Source organism: Panthera leo, chromosome A2 (assembly GCF_018350215.1).
Source record: "Panthera leo isolate Ple1 chromosome A2, P.leo_Ple1_pat1.1, whole genome shotgun sequence".
NCBI lineage: Eukaryota > Metazoa > Chordata > Mammalia > Carnivora > Felidae > Panthera > Panthera leo.
The window spans coordinates 151,345,091-151,365,344 of record NC_056680.1 but is presented as its reverse complement, the minus strand read 5'-3'; the positions used below and the strand labels follow the sequence as shown (position 1 = coordinate 151,365,344).

The window sequence follows — 20,254 nt, the reverse complement described above, 5'->3', positions numbered from 1 at the left end:
TAGGTTTTAATTTCACTTTACCATATTTCATCTCCCTTGGATCAGTTTTTATGTATCATTTGAGGTAGGCTCAGTTTGATTTTTTTCTATAAGGATAATCTATTTTTTCTGGGACCATTTATTGAAAAATGTATCTTTCCTCACTATTCTTCAGTGCCAGTTCTGTCATAACTCAAGTTTTCATATATTTTTTGGTTTGTTTCCTTTATTTTATAGCCCCCCCCCCCCATCGGTCAGTTTGTCTATTACTGTGTCGATACCACAGTGTATTAATTGTTAGCACTTTGTAACAAGTCTTGATATCTGTTAATGCAAGCCTACTTGCTTCTTTTGGTTCTCCAGGAGTCTTGGCTACTTTTGTTCTTTGTTCTTCTATGTATGTCATACAGTTAACCTGTTACGTTCTTCCAAAAGCCTATAGGAATTTTGATTGGAATTTTATGAGTCCATAGATCATTCAATGGAGAACTAACATCTTTACAATATTGTCTTCCAGCAAATGAACAGAGCTCTCCTTTTATTGGGGTGCTTTTAATGGCTTCCTAATATGTCTTTAAATATTGCCTCTACTCAGTTCTTCCTTTTCTCTTTCTGAAACTCTAACAGACATGTGTTAGATTTAGTTTCTCACTGTTCCCTATGTTTCCTAACTTTCCTTTCCTTTCATATTTTCTATTTCTATTATGCATTCCGGTCATTTCTTCTTCTTCTTCTTCTTCTTCTTCTTCTTCTTCTTCTTCTTCTTCTTTAAATACTTATTTATTTTTGAGAGAGAGAGAGAGCAGGTGCGTGAGTAGGGGAGAGGCAGAGATCCAAAGCAGGCTCCCTGCCTGACAGCAGTGACCCCATGTGGAGCTTGAACTCATGAATGGGGAGATAATGACTTGAGCCAAAGTGGGATGCTTAACTGGCTAAGCAAACCACCCAGGTGCCCCCTTGGGTCATTTCTTTAGATCTGCATTGTAGTTTACTCATTTTTCTTTTCTGTTTCTTCTATATGCCGTCTACTCATTTATACTTTTCTTTTAATTTTATTGTTTTGTTTATTAAAAGTTATTTTTATTCCTTAAACAACAATTACTTGTAGTCTCTTGTTCTTCAATTTTAACTCCATCATTTATTCCTTTAAAGCCATCAGACATAATTATTTTATACTCTATTTATGACAGTTTTAATATTCTAGAATCTGTTGTTTTTGCTGGCTTGTACTCATCGAGTCCTTTTTATTTTCCTGTGTTTGAGATTTTTGACGAAGATTTCCTGTGTTCTTGGTACTTATTTGGAATTCTCTAAGACCTGGTTTGCAAATTGGTCTCTCGAAGGAGGATTTGTATTTGCTTCTTAAGCACTCAGGGAAATTTACTGAACCATAGCCATTTTATACAAAATATTTGGATTGAAGTCTTTTGGACATCTCAGGATCCAACTCAGGTAAAGGCTACTTTGTAGTTAAAGATCCAAGGGAAGTCTTCATTTTCTTCCACCGCATAGTGCCAGTATTCAAGACAGAGTTTTTTTTTATTGTAGACCCCATGGAGCTTTACAAATAAACATTTTTATTTTATTTAGGCTCTGTAAGCTGCTGTCTTCTCTTTTACAGTAGAGGAAAAGAAAGCTCAGAGCAGTTACATGGCTTCCTCAGAGTTACGATGTTAATAAATGTTGAATCTGGTTGTTTTGTTTTGTTTTTGTCCAGGATTCGCATTTAGCGAATCCTGTATTTAGCGGTAGCAGTTGCCTTTTAAAAACCTTTGCTGTGTTCCAGGAAAGTCATAGGAGAAAGATGCATTTCATATTCTTACTTAACTGAATCTTCACAACAACCCTGTGTGGTAAAAATTATTCTTCCTGTTTCACAGATGAGGAAACCGAGACATTAAGTAATAGGGAGATCACGATGTCTTTATTAAATGAGAGAGAGTGAAGCGTCCAGTCCAGGTTACTTAAATATTTTTTTTAATGTTTCATTTATTTTTAAGACAGAGAGAGACAGAGCATGAGTGGAGATGGAGCAGAGAGAGAGAGAGAGAGGGAGGGAGGGAGGGAGGGAGGGAGGGAGACACAGAATCCGAAGCAGGCTCCAGGCTCCGAGCTGTCAGCACAGAGCCTGATGTGGGGCTTGAGCTCATGAATGGTGAGATCATGACCTGAGCCGAAGTCGGAGGCTCAACCAACTGAGCCACCCGGGTGCCCCAAGTCCAGGTTACTTTAAACCCTGTTTCTGTTGCCTGCTCAGCGTCACCGGTCCTATTCACCGTAATTCCCATTGTCTGCCACTTCTTCCTGTTGTACCCTTCACAGTAGTTACAGCTATCGGCCATCCATCATATGTTTGCTTATTTATCTATTGCCCGTTTTCTTCGTCAGGATCATAAGCCCAACGAGAAGAGGGATGATGTGTACTTTATTTACTTCTGCACAACCGGCAATTAGTTTAGAGCCTAAAATGTAGTAGGCATTGAAGAAAAATACTGAATGCCTGAAAGTCTGATTTTGAAACTCATTTTATGTTTGCTAAATACACTGCCTCCTCATTTCTTAAAAACCCTTATTGATTAGAGTTTTTCCCGTTATCTTGGAATTATAGCCAAGTCCCAAAGCTCAAGAGGACAAACGTATTAAGTATCCCACATTCTAAGTTTAGAGAGCTGCCAGTGGCTATGGCCACACACCTATGACCAGAAAATTATTCTACGAAGCCTTCACCTCCACCCTTGTAAATCAAATGTAATATAAACGGAGGGTGGAAGACAAGATGTCAGTCCATCTGGAATAGGGTGTTGGTGAGGAAAGTTTGTTTGCTTCCCATACTCTGTTGCTTCCCCTAAGGGTAAAGGCAGAAGGCTCAAAGAGAAGAATCACACAACTTAGGGGTGGCTGCTAGAAGGTACCATAGACATTTCAACTCCCATTAGGGCATATGCTCAGCTCGTGGACTTGGCCAACTGGCGATCTAGTAGAAGGAAAGAAATGGTGAAAAGATGTCTTGGTGGGATACTCCCAGGCACAAATGAAGCACGAGCTGGGTTCTCTCAAGTTCCGAGTTACCGCACATTTTGGAAGATTGATCCCGCCCATGCTTTAAGGCCCAGGTAGAGACTTTGATTTGATTTGATTTTTAGTGGAGGCTTTGGTTCGGAGAAGAGGGGAATCTAGCCTTGTTAGTATCATCACAATTTTGCGTGAGTTGGAGGCAAACGCAACAACAACAAAACCTGATGCATTAGAAGGCTGAGACCCAGCTGCTGCCAACCTCTTCCACTCAAATGGTCATTTCCAGAGTTCTGAAAAAAGCAATTTTGACAATTTTTGCTAGTGTTCTTACTGCTTTTATGAAGGAACATCTTTTCAGAATTCCTGGCACGGGAATGGGAGTGGCAGAGTGAGTCGTGGTATCTTTTGATACGTCTTTTGATAAGTGGGTTTTTTATTTTTTATGAAGTTCAGTTTATCAGTTTCTTCTTTTATGGTTAGAACTTCCTGCATCCTATCTAAAAACATTGTCTACTCCAGTGCATGAAGTTATTTTCTTCTGTTTTCTTTTAGAAGATTTATAGTTGTAGATTTTAGGTTTGTATCTGTGATGCCTCCTGAAGAATTATTCGTATACAGTGTGAGTTAGGGGTCAAGATTAATTTTTCCCCCCAATATGAATAACCAGTTTTCCCAGCATCATTTGTTTAAAGAATATTCTTTTCTCCAGTGATTTGTTTCAGCATCTCTTTTAAAGCTGTATATGTGTGGATCTGTTTCTGGAATCCTTTTTTTTTCTATTGACCTGTCAATTCTTTCTTCAATAATCATATACTGGATCTGTTTGTCTTTATAGTGAGTCTTGAAATTGGGCAATGAAAGTTCTCCAACTTTTTTTTTCAACATTACTTGACTATTTTGTGTCATTTTCATTTCTGTAAAATTTTAAAATCAACTGGGTTGTGATAGGGATTGTGTTGTATCTATGTATCATTTTGTGAAAATTTGACATCTTAACAATATCAGGTCCTTAAATACACAAATACAATACTTTTATTCATTTACAACTTTGTTACTTTTTCTCAGCAATGTTTTCTAGCTTTTAGTGTAAGGTCTTATACCTGTTTTACTAAATTTAGCTCTTAATACTTCATGTTCTTAAATGCCATTGTTAGTGATATTTTGAAATTTTTATTTTTCAGTTTGTAGTTGCTTATTATAGGAATACAGTTGAATTTTTTTATAGAGCTTCCATGTACTATGACTGTAAAGTCACATATTAATTCTAGTAGATTTTTGTAGATTACTAGGATTTTACATCGTAATATAATCTGAAAATGAAGACAGTTTTATTTTTTTATTCCGAGTCTGTATGCTTTATTTTCTCTGCTTTTTCTCCCCCTCTCTTACTACACTGGCTGTGACTTCCAGTGCATTGCTGAACAGAAGTGGTGCAAGCAGACATCCTTAGTCTGTTTCAGTCTCAGGGAGAAAGTGTTTCGTCTGTAACGATCATGTATGATATTATGTGTAGATTTTTCATACATACATTTATCACATTGAGGACATTTTTTTCCCTCTCTTTGGCTTGTTCAAAGTTTTTATCATTATTTCTTTTCTTTCTTCCTTTCCTTTCCCTTCCTTCCTTCCTTCCTCCTTCCTCCCCCCCACACTTCCTTCCTTCGTTCGTTCCTTCATTCCTTCATTCGTTCTTTCCTTACTGCCTGCCTTCCTGCCTTCCTTCCTTCCTTCCTTCCTCCTTCCTTCCCCCCCCCCCCACTTCCTTTGTTCCTTCGTTCGTTCGTTCCTTCCTACCATAGTTCTACAGGACACAAATGAGACATGAAGATCTGGGTAGTGATGAGAAATGAAAAGAACATGTACACCTATAAGGCCATACTGGATACGATGGACAAAAGCCATAGAATGATAATAGAAACAAACTGGGATGGGTGAAGAGATCGAATTTCTATTCCTGACTCTGCCACCCTCAGATACAGCCTTCGCTCTTTACCTAGCACTCAGAGATACAGCTGAGAGCCAAGTAGATCTCAGAGAGGATTTAGTAGAGTTGCAAATGTGACTAAAAGATTTGAAAAATAAGAAATATCAGAACGGATTGATGTGCCTCAGCTTCTTTTGTCTGCCAAAGAGAAGGCTAAGATTTGGATTCGTTTTATACTAATTCTGGTTTACTGCACCAAGACCACCATTTGCCTATTCTCTGGTTTCACGGTGCCTTGATACCCCTTTTCTCCTGTACCACTGGCTCTCGGTTTCTTTAGCTTTATTGTAGGTTTTGAGATTAGATAGTGGTTTGCTCCCTAATCCTACCTTTAACCACTTGCTTTATTAAAGTCTCTTCATTGGAACAACCTGAGGTGAATTCTTTTTTTTTTCCTTTTTTCCTGCCAAGACCCTTCCCCCACTGATACAAGTTAGCAATGTCTTCTTAATATCTAGGTATGTTTTTGGGTCTCTCTGTAAACCTAACCATTATGCCTCAGGCTGACCTCAAGGTAGGTAGTTAGGTCTCTGCTTGTGACCCTGACAACCCACACATACCTCATCTGTGTTTACGATATTTTGGATTGTGCCTTAGGAAAATTATTTTAACTACTTTGAATGTCATTTGACTCTATTCCTTTGGGTCATGCAAGTTTTTGCATTTTTATGAGTCCCTTTTGAGAACGCAGATACCCTTATGAGGAACATATCCTAAACTGCCTTCAGTTGACAAAACTGTGTTGAGTGATCTGTTCAGTAATACCACCAGCCAAGCAGGATTGTGGTTGAGGCAGCGCACGTGCCAGGGCTATGGAAATCGAAGGAGCTGGGGAATGGTGTGCTAGACGGAAATGGAGAGTGAGGCTCTTAACATTAAACTTTTCCTGTCGCTAGTTTTACTGGGAAGAACCCTATGGAAATCCAAATCCTTTCGCCTAAAATTTCTGTGAATTCCCAGAGGGCTTATGTTCTTAAGGTTATTTCTGTTCTCAGGCTCATGCTTTTTCTAAATTTGTTCAATTTCGGATTATCTTTCTATTCCAGTAGGCAATGTCTATTTTGTATTCATTGACCTAGATGTAAAATTCAGCCGCTTCAATTTCCACATTCATAAAACTCCACTGCCTTTAAGGCAAGGAGTAGACTTCCCTGAAGATTTAGGTGCAGGTGGGAAATATGGAGGAGGAGACAAAGAAAGCATTTCCATCGCAGCGTATAACAACTTCCAATTGCACATCAGACAGTATTCTTAAGATGTCCTTCAGCCACGCTGACACCAGGACATCTCACTGGCCGTTTCAGTCCACTGCACACCCACACCTTGTGCTGTGTCTGGATCCTTCTCTTCTCTCTCTCTCCCTTTCAGAGAGAATGCAGAGTGATGGTCTTTGGAGCCAGACATCTGGGCTCCAGTCTTGGCCTTATTACTTATTAGCTGTACGGCTTATATAAGTTATTCAAACTGTGTAATGTCGGTTTTTCCATTAGCAAAATGGGCATGATAAAATTACCCATTTCGTAAGTGTGTCATGAGTATTAGAAGCGTGTAATGGAGGCTGTGTTTTGCTGCCCACATGTCTTCTCGGGACCAAAGTGCTCATCTTTCCAGCTTCTAGGAGCATTGGCTCCCAGTGGTCTACAGCTGTACCCCTTCTCAGGCATGGCCCCTATGTAAGAGAATCTCTTACCGGTGGCTACTCTCTCCCAAGGGGCTGCCCATCCAAAGACTGGTGGGTGTGGACTTGTAAGATCTCATCTCTGCCTGAAATTAGAACAACTCTGAGGGGCCATTCCAGCTCCAGAACCTCATGTTCCATCACCTGCAGCCTCTGTGGCAATTGTATCATGGTTCAACTTCTCACTTTGCTGGTTCTGCTTCCCTCACAAACTCTCCCCACATACTTTCCAGTAACCCTGAACACTCCTGGCTGAGAATCTTTTCCAACCTAAGAGAAAAGAGTTAAAATTGTGGAAATTGAAGGAGGTAGGAACAGATTATTATTATTATTATTATTATTATTATTATTGTCTGGAGAGTAAGATAATTTATCTTAGGAGCCTTTCTAGAATATTCCAGACATATATAGAGATACACAAGGTGTACAATATAGTGGTTCAACACTTCCATACATCATCCTGTGCTCATCACAACAGGTGCCTTCCTAAATCCCCCTGTACCCCCTACCCACCTCCTTTCTGGTAACCATTTAACCCATTACCCCTACCCAGCTACTTTCTGGTAACCATCAGTTCTCTATAGTTAAGAGTCTGTTTCTTGGTTTGCCCCCCCCCCCCCCCCCCCCCGCCCTTTTTTCCTCTTTGCTCGTTTGTTTTATTTAACAGTCTTTTTAGGTATTTCTTTTCTGACTATCATAAGCTGCAATTTCTTAGACACACTTTTGATTTTGCATTTATCTTCATTGCTGGCTACCTCCTTAATGAGTTAAATAAAACTTTGTCAGGGGGTGCCTGGGTGGCTCAGTTGGTTAAGCGTCCAACTTCAGCTCATGATAACAGTGTTTTTAAGTTCGAGCCCCACGTAGAGCTCTGTGCAGACAGCTCAGAGCCTGGAGCCTGCTTTGGATTCTGTGTCTCCCTCTCTCTCTCTGCGTCTCCCCTGCTCATGCTCTGTATCTGTCTCCTTCAAAAATAAACAGACATTAAAAAAATTTAAAAAAATTCATCAGATGCTTAGTATTTATAGGAGAATGTTGTCCTTAACAGTGGCTTTTCATAGGAATGCGTATCTGTTTATTATTAGTTTCTGAAGGGTAGCACTATGATAGGAAGGTACCTAAAGTTCCATGGGGACAATTGGAAAAGGGAACTCAACATTTTGAAGTTAGCCAAACCCTATCATACTATATCCAAACTTTGGGTCTAGTTTTGAAGTATGTGTATTTGCCAGTATGTGTATTTGAAGTATGTGTATTTGCTGTAATGAAGTAACACATTAAGTGGCTTAAACAACAGAAATTTAGGGGCATCTGGGTGTCTCAGTTGGTTGAGCATCTGACTCTTGGTTTCGGCTCAGGTCATGATCTCAAGGTTCGTCGGTTCGAGCCCTGTGTCAGGCTTTGCACTTAACAGTGTGGAGCCTGCTCAGGATTCTCTGTCTCTCCCTTTCTCTCTCTACCTCTCCCCCGATCAAGCATGTGCTTTCTCTCTCTTTCTCTCTCTCTCTCAAAATAAATAAATAAATAAACTTTAAGAATACCCCAGAAATATATTGTCACACAGTTTGGAGACTACAAGTCTGAGATGAAGGTCCTGGCAGAGTTGGTTCGTTCTGGGGTCTGTGACGAAGAATCTGTTTGGGACCTCTCTCCCTGAGCTGCTGCTGGTTGGCTGGCAACCTTGGTCTTCCTTGGCTTGTAGACACATCACCCTGGTCTCTGTCGTCATCTTTACATGGTTTTCTCACCGTGTGAGTGTCTGTGTCCACATTTCCCCTTTTTATAAAGGCATCAGTCGTATTGGATTAGGACCCACCCTAATGGCCTCATTTTAACTTGAGGTCTGCAAATAAGGTCATGGTTCACCCCATAACAGTATGATTACTTTTTTTCCATGCACAGGTTTACTTTTTTCCCTCAACTGATACCTTCAGAAGAATGCCATTAACTGCTGATGAATCCCAGTTGAGAAATCTCTCTCCCTGTTTGAAAATGAGGTTTATTAAAAAAAAATGAGGTTTATTGCCACATCTCATGACAAGTCCATGCTGGCATTGCCTTAGGAATGTAGTTACGATGAATTAGGCTTGGGAAATAAATCCTGTTTAATAGATGAGTTCCCAGGTTCTCAGGGGCATTTAGCAACCAGTGTGCTTTACAGATTCAATCACACACAAAAATGCCTTTTTTGGCATTGCATTCATTTACATGAAGATAATTAAATAAATAATTTTAATGGCATTTAAAAAATATGTTGGTAAATTCGTCTTAGGGGAAAGTGTGGTGCTTTTTAATTTTGCACTGGGCAGGTAGGCAAGTTGTGGGGGAAGAACGATTCCTTTGGCAAACGTGGAATTATTTACCATGACTAGAAGAAGAGCCTTCTGTTTAAATAACCCCTTCGAACTGCCTGACACATAATGGAAGCTTGTTAAATGTTTATTGAATGAACAGAAGTGTCCGGGGAACTTGGAATATTTGAGAGGAATCAAGTAAAAAGCACATATTTATTCAGAGATTTACTATCTACCTAGCTTTGGCTAGATGCTGTGGGGCTGCCAGTATGTGTGAGAATAATAATAGCAGTGACTATTTTTTGTGCTTACTATGTGCCAAGCATCCTGCACACTGCTTTTTTTTTTTTTTTTAATTCAAGTTAGCTAACATACAGTGTAGTGTTGATTTCAGGAGTAGAATGTAGTGATTCATCACTTATATATAACACCCAGTGCTCATCCCAACAGGTGCCCTCCTTAATGCCCATCCCCCATTTAGCCCATCCCCCCCACCCCCCAACCTCCCCTCCAGCAACCCTTAGTTTGTTCTCTGTATTTAAGAGTCTCTTACGGTTTCCTTCCTCTCTGTTTTTCTTATTTTTCCTTTTCTTTCTGCTATGTGCCAAGCATCCTGCATACTGCTTTTTAAAACTATCTCAGCTACTCCCTGAGTTGGGTAATACTGTTTTTATTGTACATAAAAGGATGCCAAGGCTAAGACAGTTCAAGCAATTTGACTACATAGCTGGTGATTGGTAAGGTAAAGTGTGCTCTTAATCTGTACACTTGAATCCTCCCAGACCGGCCTCTTTCTAGGAGAAGCTTATGTTCTTGTGGAGATGGGACATTTATAAGTGAGGCAATTGGCAATTTGGCATAGTAAGAGCCTAGCTGTCTTGTAAGTCTCTTTTGCTATGTAGTGTGTGCTATCAAAATTTCGTAAAAGTATGAGCTGTGTCGTAGTTAAGTATGTACAATGTGGATTTAGATGCCTGGATCCATAATTTTTTTAATGTTTATTTATTTTTGAGAGAGAGGGAGAGAGAGTGCATGCGAGCAGGGGAGGGACAGAGGCGGGGGTGGGGGGTGGTGGGTACAGAGGATCCAAAGCAGGCTCTTCACTGTCAGCAGTGAGCCCAGTGCGGGGCTTGAACCCACAAACCATGAAATCACCACCTGAGCCAAGTTGCTCAACCGACTGAGCCACCCAGGCACCCCTAGACGCCTGGATTCAAATTCCACTGGGACTTCTTTCTATCTGTGTGATTTGGGACATACAGCTTAACAATTCTGTACTATCATTTTTATTTTAATTATAAAATAGGACATAATAAAACTACCTCCCTCAGTGTTGTGAGGAGTACGTAAGATATGTAAAATGGTTCTGTACCTGGCAAAATGTATTTCCTGCTAGAATATAAGCTTCACAAAGGCAGCGATTTATGTCTGTTTTATTCATTCATGCATCTTACACATTTAGAATAGTGCTTGGTTATAAAACAGACATTCAGTAAATACGTTGTTGGATGAATGAATATATTTCAATGTGTAAATGCCAGGGCTTAGTCACATTTGCAGACATAATGAAGTACTCACATGCTTGCACATTTATGTAGAACAGTGTTTCTCAGCCCAGGATACTCATTAGAACTACCTGGAAGGCTTTTGAATAGAGTGATGTCAAGCTCCACCACAGGCAAAGGTTGAACACCACTCTTGGAGAATCACCCTGAAAATAACTGCTATAAACATAAAGTGATACAGGCATACTGTATTGAAGATTCAATACCAGAAGCAATTTTTTAAAATGGCTTAGAACCTTTAGGAAACGAAAGAGAACCTCTGTTTCAATAGTAATTATGTTCTTGAAAACTTCAATGCACATTAAAATTGTCAAAAACTACTTTGAGTTCATATGTAATATGGATTGGGATTTAGGCTCAAATAATTACAAAAGGTTTGCTTCCCTAAGTAAATCTCTGGTGGGATACTTGGAGTTTGTGTGGGGCTTGGGACAATTTTCTTTTTATCATGTGGACTATCCTTAACATTGCAGGCAGCTTGTGTAAATCAACCAAGAAGCACTGTGGGCTGCTTTGAATATAAACAAAGTTAGTGCCAAAATAGCATATGGAAAAAAGCACACCAACACATACACAATGATTAAGATCCCTCTTGAGGCATTTGGGGGAATTAAACCAAGGTACAGAGTACCTTTTTAGACAGCTGCTGCCTTTTCTAAAACGAAGAGATGAGTTCACCAGTTTCTAATGTGTCAGTTGCTTATCTCAGGAGACTTCCTGGCTACGGGAACCTCCAAATTCTCTGGTGCTTCTTTGCTCAGCAGGAAGGGGACCTCATGCTGTTCTATTCATAGAATCTCCCAGAAAGGGAGTGGGCAAGATGGGGATGGATTGAATATGGGAGCCATATAAACTTGGAATCAGAGTGGAACCAGAGCCAGTTGAGAGAAAATTGCAAAATGGATAATTAGAGGCTGTCCCGGCTGAATACCCACCTACATGTTTTCCCGTAAATTTTTAAAAATTCTCTTCATGAAGAGCCTGTGCTGCATGTTTCTTTCAATGAATACATTACAAAAATATTAACACTCTCCTATGCCCTTTACAAATGTTATACCATTAGGGTTTTATTTTACGTTGATCACAAAGCCTTTTTGAGGTCTCTTAGGCTTCTTAACCCTGAGTTCTACCTCTTCTGCCTTTTTCTTTCAAGAGCAGCTTTGAAGGATTTCTGGCCCTCTCCAGAAAGTAGATCACTGAAACGCACAGCCTGGGATATAATTCAAATCTTCCTAATCAGATTTCTCAACCCCTGATCTAATCAGCAAGCTGTTTTGCTTAGCTTTTTGGTCAAGTTCATTCATTAACTCAGAAAGCATTTATTGAATATATGCTGGGTCTACCCCTGGGCTAGAATGTAATAAGATTAGTAGATGAATTGAGCCCTGTCCTTTAGGAGTTTGTAGTCTTATTGAATGAAGTAAAGGAAATAATAGAATGCTATTTAAAATGTATGATGGCTTTTATACTTTAAATATGTTAGAGGTCTTTCACGGCAGGTAATTGACATTAACTGTGACTTTGTGCGCCTGAAACTGCGTTATAGAATATTTTCTTTTCGTATCTATTTCACAGTTAATATTGCAGTTTTCCTTTTCAAAGATTCTTTTGCCATTATAGTCATCCCAACAAAGTGTTGTTGCAAAATTAATAGGAAGGATTGCTGGCATTTCACTGTTTCACTGACTGTAGGCTTGGGAGGATTCTGGGCAGAAGGAAAGAATAAGTTGAAACCCCATTGATTTTTTTACTGGAGCATATTGTAACATAGAACCCCTGCCATTTCAACACGCCCCAAATGCTACCCCTCTGAAATGTCATTTTCTACAACCAGGACGAACCCACACAGAAAAATAACTTACACTAATTTTATTTGAGGTCTGATAAATGATGAAATTGTTTTTGTATTTTGGAACAAAATTTGTATACCTACATGAGCTATTAGAGAAAAGGATTTTCTCACGTGGTTGTTGAGAAATATGGAGAAAGCTACAATCAGAAGTTACTTCCTACTCTGGTTTGGTACCTACGGATATTTTCCCTGTTCTTCTTATGTGATATCCTCTTGTAAGGCCCATTTACAGTTAGGAACTTGGAGCCACTTTGATATTTCCTACTTATTTTCCTTCTACTAAGTGTTTATCTGTGTCATAGATACACAGTTTTCCTCTATTAATGTTACGGAAAACCAACCTTAAATTTGCATCCACAGTGAGGAATAGATAACCAGCAAAAGCCCTTATTTAATCGTTTCTCTTCACAGGCTGGGGAAGAGTGTCACTTTGGCTGTGATTTCACTGCAGGGCTTAGTCGGGTTGAAGGTTTGGATGTCTTCTTACTGCCACGTTGCTCTTCAAGAGACGCGTGCCTCCCTTGCACCCTGATTTAGTTACTTCAGCAGTTTGCCCTCCTGTCTGTTCTAATCAGGAACGTAGGTTTTGGTGGTCAGTCAGTCTGCAACTTCTGGTGAGTTGGACTCATTTGTCCTGTGGTTTCTACTGTGCGAGGAGAATTTTATTCCCTTTCTTCTTTTTTATTCCGATCCCAGCTCTGGGACTGTTCGTGAAAAGATGAAAGACTTGTATTTTTCTCATTTACCCAAGATTTAAGAATTCTTCAGCTCTTCCAAGGCCTTGAGCATCGGCACCGTTTATTTTTTGTTAGAACACTTAAATTTAGGTTATGTGTTAAGGAATCCAAGGTGGAACTTGTAATTTCTGACTCCGCAGAGATCTCATTTTCTTGGGACGAAAGCTGTGACTTAGGATCACATACCAGCTCCTTCAAAGCCAGAGAAAAGTCCTAAAGAAAAATGTTGCAGAAGTTCCTTGAACCCAGGTGGAGAAAAATGCATGGGCCATGAAGGAGCATAGTATAAGAATCTTGAGTGTTCTTCTCCTATTGCTTGGTGGAATGGAAAATACTTCGGGGTGAAGGGCTGAGATATTGTGATTTATGAGAAATATATATCTAGCCATCTGAATGACCAGATATATATTTCTCATATGAATTTGGTCTTCATCCATGGATCTCTGCTCACAACTCCTGGAACCTGTGATAAGGGTGAAAAAGGTATTTTTTGTTGTGTTAACGAAGGTGACTTTGTACCCCACTCAAGGGTGGGGGGCTGTTTGCCAGGAGGACCAATCTTGTGATGAGAGGGTTGGAACTTTCAGTCCTCTGGGGAGGGAAGAGGGGCCAAAGGTTGAATCAATTGCCACTGGCCAGTGTTTTAATGAATCATGCCTATACAATGAAGCCTCCATCAAAACCCAAAAGGATGGGGTTCAGAGAGCTTTTGGCTTGGCGAGCATGTGTGTGGAGGTGTGAGAGAGGCCCCTTGAGAGGACACTGAAGCTCTGCACCCCTCCCTCATACTTCACCCTCTGTATCTCTTCATCTGAATGTTGATACCTATCCTTTATCATATCCTTTAATAAACGGGTAACTGTTAAGCATTCCCATCAGTTCTGTGAGCTACTTTAACAAATTAATCAAACCTAAGGAGGACATCATTGGACCCTCCAATCTGTAGCTGGTTGGCCAGAAGCCTCACAGCCTGGGGCTTGAGACTGGCGTCTGAAGTGGGGGATGGGTGCAGTCCTGTAGGCCTGAACTCTGAACCTGTGGAATCTGATGCTAGCTCTGGGTAGATAGTGTCAGAATTGTGTTGAATTCTTGGGCACCCTGCTGGTGTCTGAGAATCGCTTGATGTTGGGGGAACCCCAACCACTCCTGCTCCCTACCCTCAACCTATGTGCCATTTTTGGAATTAGCTCTGGGAACTCAAAAAAGTTGGTGTCAGTGAAGAGGCCAAAATTGATGTTAATTATTTGCCTTGATGAAAGGGAGGAAAGGGAATATTGTGTCATCAGAGGGTTTCATTAAAGGTCTACATACTTGTAATGACTCTTTGGGGGGTTCCATAAAGCAACTACATTGTGTGCTATCCAGGTGGAGCTTCTGAAAGTAGGCTATAGGCAAGCTTCATGTGATGACTTCCGACTACTAAAACCGTTTACGTTCTTTCTAAGACTTCCTGTGTGGGAATATAAGAGAGGGGGAAAAAGGGCTAGGCACTTGCTGAGCTCTTAGACATACTTGGCCATTTATCAGTGTCTGCAAGATCTTAGATTCTTTTGTTGATTCTACCAAGCCTTTCGTTGGATTTTGAGGCTACTGTTTGTCTTGGTCAACTACAAATTCCATTTCTGGGTGGAGTTTGCAGAGATCAGTGAACAGAAAAGAGATATCATCTGCTTCTAGATTCCAACAGAGCTTTTACATTTTGCTCTTATTCCTCTCCCCTTCCCAGGCAAGTTCCTTTCCCTCCACTGGCTCCATCATTATGGGATTCACTGTACATTGGGCCATCACTGCCTTCCTTTTCCCCATCTCCCCATCTGTAGCCTTGTTCCTCTGTATAGAGAGATGGGTAAAGGAGTCTGAGGATCCGGGGCTCCCTGGGGACCCCATGTGTCTGCAGGTCCAGTGTCCAAGATGGCAGATTCTTACTACAGTGTTCACGTCCTGTGAGATAGGATGCTGAGAGCTAATGGGGGTAAAGTGCGTAATGAAGTTGCTGATGCTTTTCTTTAGGGCTTCCCCCTCAATGGGCCTGGGTAAGTTAGTGCTCCCCCACCTACACAAATGTACTTGCTCTTGTCAACCTAAATAAAGAGGTAAACCAAGGCAAGCTTGAATTACCAGAAATTGAATTTATTTGGGAATAGGAGAGAAGTTGCAACTCAGGATATGAAAACTGTAGCAGGCTACAGGTGAGTCCTTTAACAGTTTGGAGTAGGCTATTTTTATGGCCAGGAGTGCAAAGAGCAGGGAGTCTAGCCTGAGTCCGAGCAGCAAGTTCATTGGCTTGAGGATGGGGAGACAATCTTGGTGTTTGTTCATTGGTTGAGGGATAGGTTTCCAGTCTTCAGCGAACCAGTCTCTTAAGTTCTAAGTTCAACTTGCCTGAGGGAAATTCATTTCATACCCTCTTTAGATTAAAGCCCTTCCACACTCCAATAGAGCAATTTGAAAACTTGAGCTCACAGAAGGAAGCACATGGGCAGCATGTGTGAGTGCAGATTCCTGGGCCTCACCCATAGACCTATTCAAGGCTCAGCTGCAGGGTCACAAGACCCACCTGATTCTAGTTCAGGTAATTCTTAAAGCACATGTAGACACTCCAGTAAAGGGAAAACTCTCCTTTCCAGGAAGCCACTTAGTTGATTCGTGAATCAGCACTTAGATTTCAGCTTGAGACCCTTGTCTGGCGTTTTTCATGGAGCTGTTCAGAAACTTAACCTACATTGTTAATGATGATACCACAAGATCTTGCCACTTTCTTCCTTTCTCTTGCTGTTTGCATTCTCTCCACCAGGCTCTAATCTACCCTCCCTTCCCTTCACCCTAAAGCTAAAACAACTCCTCTTATTTCTTATCTTTGAAGACCAAGGTCAGGGCTGACTTTCTCAACCTCTCCTGATTTATTCCCTCCTTTCTGACCTGCACTCTGTTATGTTCCATTCAACAAACCTAATCTAAGCAACATATTTTGATTTTATTGTTCCGTGGGCCTTGGTGAGACACTGGTCTTTCAGCGTGTGCCATTTCTTGCCAGATACAAATCAGTCTTTTCCCATTCTGAATCTCAAGCTATCTGCAGAAGTCCTCTGCAAAGATGAGGGAGGATGTTCTTAAGAGGAGCAAGGCTGAATTTGGAGCCGTGACCAACTTGGAGAACACTTTGTTGGGAAATGGAGGAATTTCAATAGAAGACCCCCGAGTCTGCTTTTGTTGCCGTTAGTCTCTGGCAGCTTTAAAATTGTCCAAGTATTGTGACCATCCAAGCCCTAGGTCTTTTTCTGTAAACGGAGAGACCTGCATTCTGCCTTCTACCCTGAATAGGGGCATCTAGAAATTCCATTTCTGTTCCTGAAGCAACATTGCCCCCCAAATGGTCCCCTTAATCTCCCTGTCTTTTGAGACTTGCCACCCAGTATCTTCACCATACACTTTAGAGACATAGACTCCAATACATTTGCAAAGGCTTTTGCATGCAGAAGACTAACTCAGACGTTGTTTTTACTCCAGGGGAAATTTTTAGCTCTGTTTACCTTCTGATGTTGGTTTTTCTTTGTGTTTTTTCTTCTGGCTGCAGGAAAGCAATCTCCCGGGCAGGCCTGCAGCACCTGGCTCCTGCACATCCCCTCAGCCTTCCTGTGGCAAATGGTCCAGCGAAGGAGCCCAGAGCGACTCTGGACTGGAGTGTAGGTGTTGGCTTTTTCATCTAAACATAATTCAATTGCATGTGTGTCTTTCTCATTCTTAGGATCCCTATGGCTACAAAGCAAGACTTAATAATTTTCAGTATTGCTCACTGATCAATCTTCAGATACCTAGGCCAGAGCTCCATTCTCAAACTCCCGGCAACATAGTTCCTTTATATGAAATCAGATGTGTTTCAGACTAAAATAAAAACTTCATGAATCATTTGAAGCGTTACTGCCTGGGTTTGCAGCTGTGCGATGAAAAGTACCTCTGTGCACATGCTTTATTGGTTCTTGCCAAGTTGATGATGAATAGAGCGTCCCCTTAGCAACATCCTGGAATCTAAGCTTGATTTCCTCAGATCAAGCTACCTTCTTTTCTTTTTTGGTGCTTTTTTTCCCCCCTGACAAAAGATGACTTCACTTTATGTTTTAGGCACTTCATGCCCTCCTGTCTGATATGCTTCTTCCCCTAACACAAAGGTAGATTGGTCTTGTAAAAGTGGTTTGGGTATAGTAGCCAATTTTAACCAAAAACGCATCCACAGAAACTATTACCTTGAGCTGAAGATTGCATTCTGAAATTCTTAAGCTAGTTAGAATACATTTATTGAGGGTGTTCAGTGACTCAAGTTCTTGGTGAAAACATCTATAACTGTGGCCTGAAAGGCTTTGTCTCTTCCTGAAGGAATGAGTATAGGGAACAGCGTGAAGGTGGAGGAGGGCTGCCCTGAAATTCTTCCAGTCTGGTCTTGATGGTGATTTTTGTTTAGCATTTTTCAGTTGAGTTGAACAATGGGGATAATTCACGTTCTCCCATATGAAAGCGCATGGCGGGATGGGGGAAAGGAGAAGAGTTGTTTTTCATTCATTTAATTTTTTATTTTTAGCCCATATGTCATGATTTAACGTCCTTTTATATTAAAACAATTCTTTGTCTCTCCCAAGAACACACTTACTGACATTCTTATTTTACATTCTGGGCACATGCCAATGTAGGCTGCCTGCATTCATGAAGTACTAGGCAGAAGACTGGACTTAATTGAGATGCAGCTTCTTCCTTGATACAGCCCTGAGAATGCTCCAGTATCACCTGTGCGTGCTGAATGGGCACTCAGGAAGAATGCTCCTTTCCTGGAATTTCCCTTTATTCTAGGAAAATTACTTAATAAACTCTTAAACCATGAGAGAGTATAGAATTTATTGGTACCAGTGTTTACATAATTAAAAAGAATTAAATGTGTAAACAAGCAGGTGAAGAAGATCAAAGAACAACATTTCCTGGACTAATGATGAGAATGTTATGAATCAGGGACCCAAGTCAGTTAGTTTCACATTCATGATACCCAGTCTTCTGACCTAAAGTAGCAGGACCCTATGGGGGGCAAGATTCTAATGAGGGAGAGTTTAAATCATTTAGATGGCAAAAGTCATTAAATCCTTTTGCCCCTTGTGTGACATCACTGAAGTCACTGATCTCTTTCGGCCTCAGCATCCTCATCTACAGATAGGGACAATTGTGGCCCCTCCCCGAGGGGGACTTCCTGATGTTATTAGGATCAGATGTGGAAGTAAGTGTGCAAGTTCTTTGTAAACTGTGCAGCCTGCAGATTTATTTAATCAGAAAAGAAAATAATCAACGAATTCATTAATTCATCACCCAGTTGAGCCCCTGCTTTGTGCCAGGGCCTCTGTTGCTTCCTGGGGATTCTGAGGTGAGGAAAATGGGGTTTCTGCCTTCCAGAAGCTTAGGATGCAGTCAGCAGAGAAGAAAGCAACAGCAAAAATACCTAGAATAGAGGAGCCCAGCATCAGGGAGTGTCAGGAAGGATGCTCCATCCTTATTTGATGGTGGAAATAGTTACCAGAAAAGGCTTTTAAAAAGAAGTGTCCTGCTTGAGCCGAAGCTTGGCAAGAAGGTATTATTTTCTGATTCCTGTAGAGATGTATGCACTCTAATATTTCATCAAAATGGTATTTTGGGCTAGTGGTAGGAGGCTGCACTACACAGCGGGGGAAGAGAGAGTAGGAACTAAGTTCTTTCTTCCTCTGTCCCCTTTGATTGTGGGTGCCCTGTCATGGCGCCCTGGTGAAATCATGGCATGGCAGGAAACACTTTGGGGATGTTTAACAACGGAGAGAGCACTGAAATCCTCCTCTTTAGACACTCCATCTGAGGGCATATTTGAAGATCTGACATGTAAGGAGCTGGAAAGATGTTGACTCTGAAAAAAATTAATGAACTATGGGCTGTTATTGCTATTAGTGAACAGAAGCCAAACAGTGACCAACACTACAATTCCTTGTTATGATCATGAAGAACATTTTTCTCAGAAGGGAGGAAGAAGCAGGTTGTTAAAAACATTTTAGACACCTTTATTTTTTTTTTAATTTTTTTTTGTGCTAAGACTTGCCCTTGCTTCACAGTTTTTGGCTTTTCCTAACAAATATGCTTTTCACCAGTTTCATTTAGGTCACCGTAGTTTGCTGTTCTGTTCAAGTTGCTGAGCCAGGATTTTCTTTGTTCTGCTGAAAGTGGAAGCCCGGGCCACTGGCTTGACCAGTCCTGCCATTCCCCCGTCCCAAGCCCTGCCTGGCTCCCTGTGGAAAAGCGGCATGACCGTCTGTTCCCTCTACCAGCCCACTTTTCTGGACTAAAGTCATTGAAAGGATCAATTTTCACTTATTCACTCTTACTATTCACTGAACTCTGCTTTTGACTTGGAGCCTTGTACGAGTCTCCCAAATGAGGAGGCAGGTTTAGGGGGACCAGGGTCATCTCAAAGTCCTGTAGGACCATGACCCCCTGACTTAGGTCAACTCCCCTCTCTGCGTGTCACCAGTCAGAAAACAGATACAGAAGTTGTTCGTGGAGCATCGGAAGATGCAAGACAAATCAGGCTGAATTAAAGCTGGAATTAAAAGTTTAGTCCCTATGTTTCCTACCTGTTCTAGAATCCCAAAGGGGCCCTTGTTTTGACTCTGATATATGTGCCAAAGTCTTTCAAAGAGGCACAGCTCTTTCCTAAAGATTTTTTGTGCAAAGGGCTTTGAAGAGCAGCCTGCTTGTGGGGGTGCCTGAGACGCAGGAGGGCACTGGCTTGGTGAGCCCAGACCATAGGCACCTGTGCACTTCGGCCAGGTGTATACTGTTGCAGGAGTCAGTTTTACGCGTTAGGTACACAAACTTAATAGTTTCTGTCAAGTATTCATGTTCTCATTTCCCTGCTCAGTGATACATGCTATCTCTCTCTTATTTTTAGCTGTTCCTCAAGGTCCTAAAACTTCTCTCTTGCTGTGATTTGCTCAGATAGTTATTATGACGTCTAGGATTCCCTGTCTCACATGATCTCATTTTCTCGGTGACCCTTCATCAACATTCACTCCTGCCGCCTGAGCACGAGCCTGCCCCTCCACGCGTGTCTGGGATAGAAGCCTGAACGTTGATGTGCGGGGAGTAGTCGTGT

At 41.2% G+C, this 20,254-nt stretch overlaps 1 protein-coding gene across 2 annotated transcripts in view; it reads left to right on the top strand.

The window, feature by feature from the left end:
- DGKI (diacylglycerol kinase iota) overlaps nucleotides 1-20,254 on the top strand; it is a 444,548-nt gene that overhangs the window by 134,187 nt on the left and 290,107 nt on the right. For both annotated transcript variants that reach the window (XM_042927643.1, XM_042927642.1), the window contains exon 2: nucleotides 16,679-16,787. In XM_042927643.1, the coding sequence (XP_042783577.1) occupies nucleotides 16,679-16,787 (109 nt within the window). The remainder of the gene's footprint in view (nucleotides 1-16,678; nucleotides 16,788-20,254) is intronic.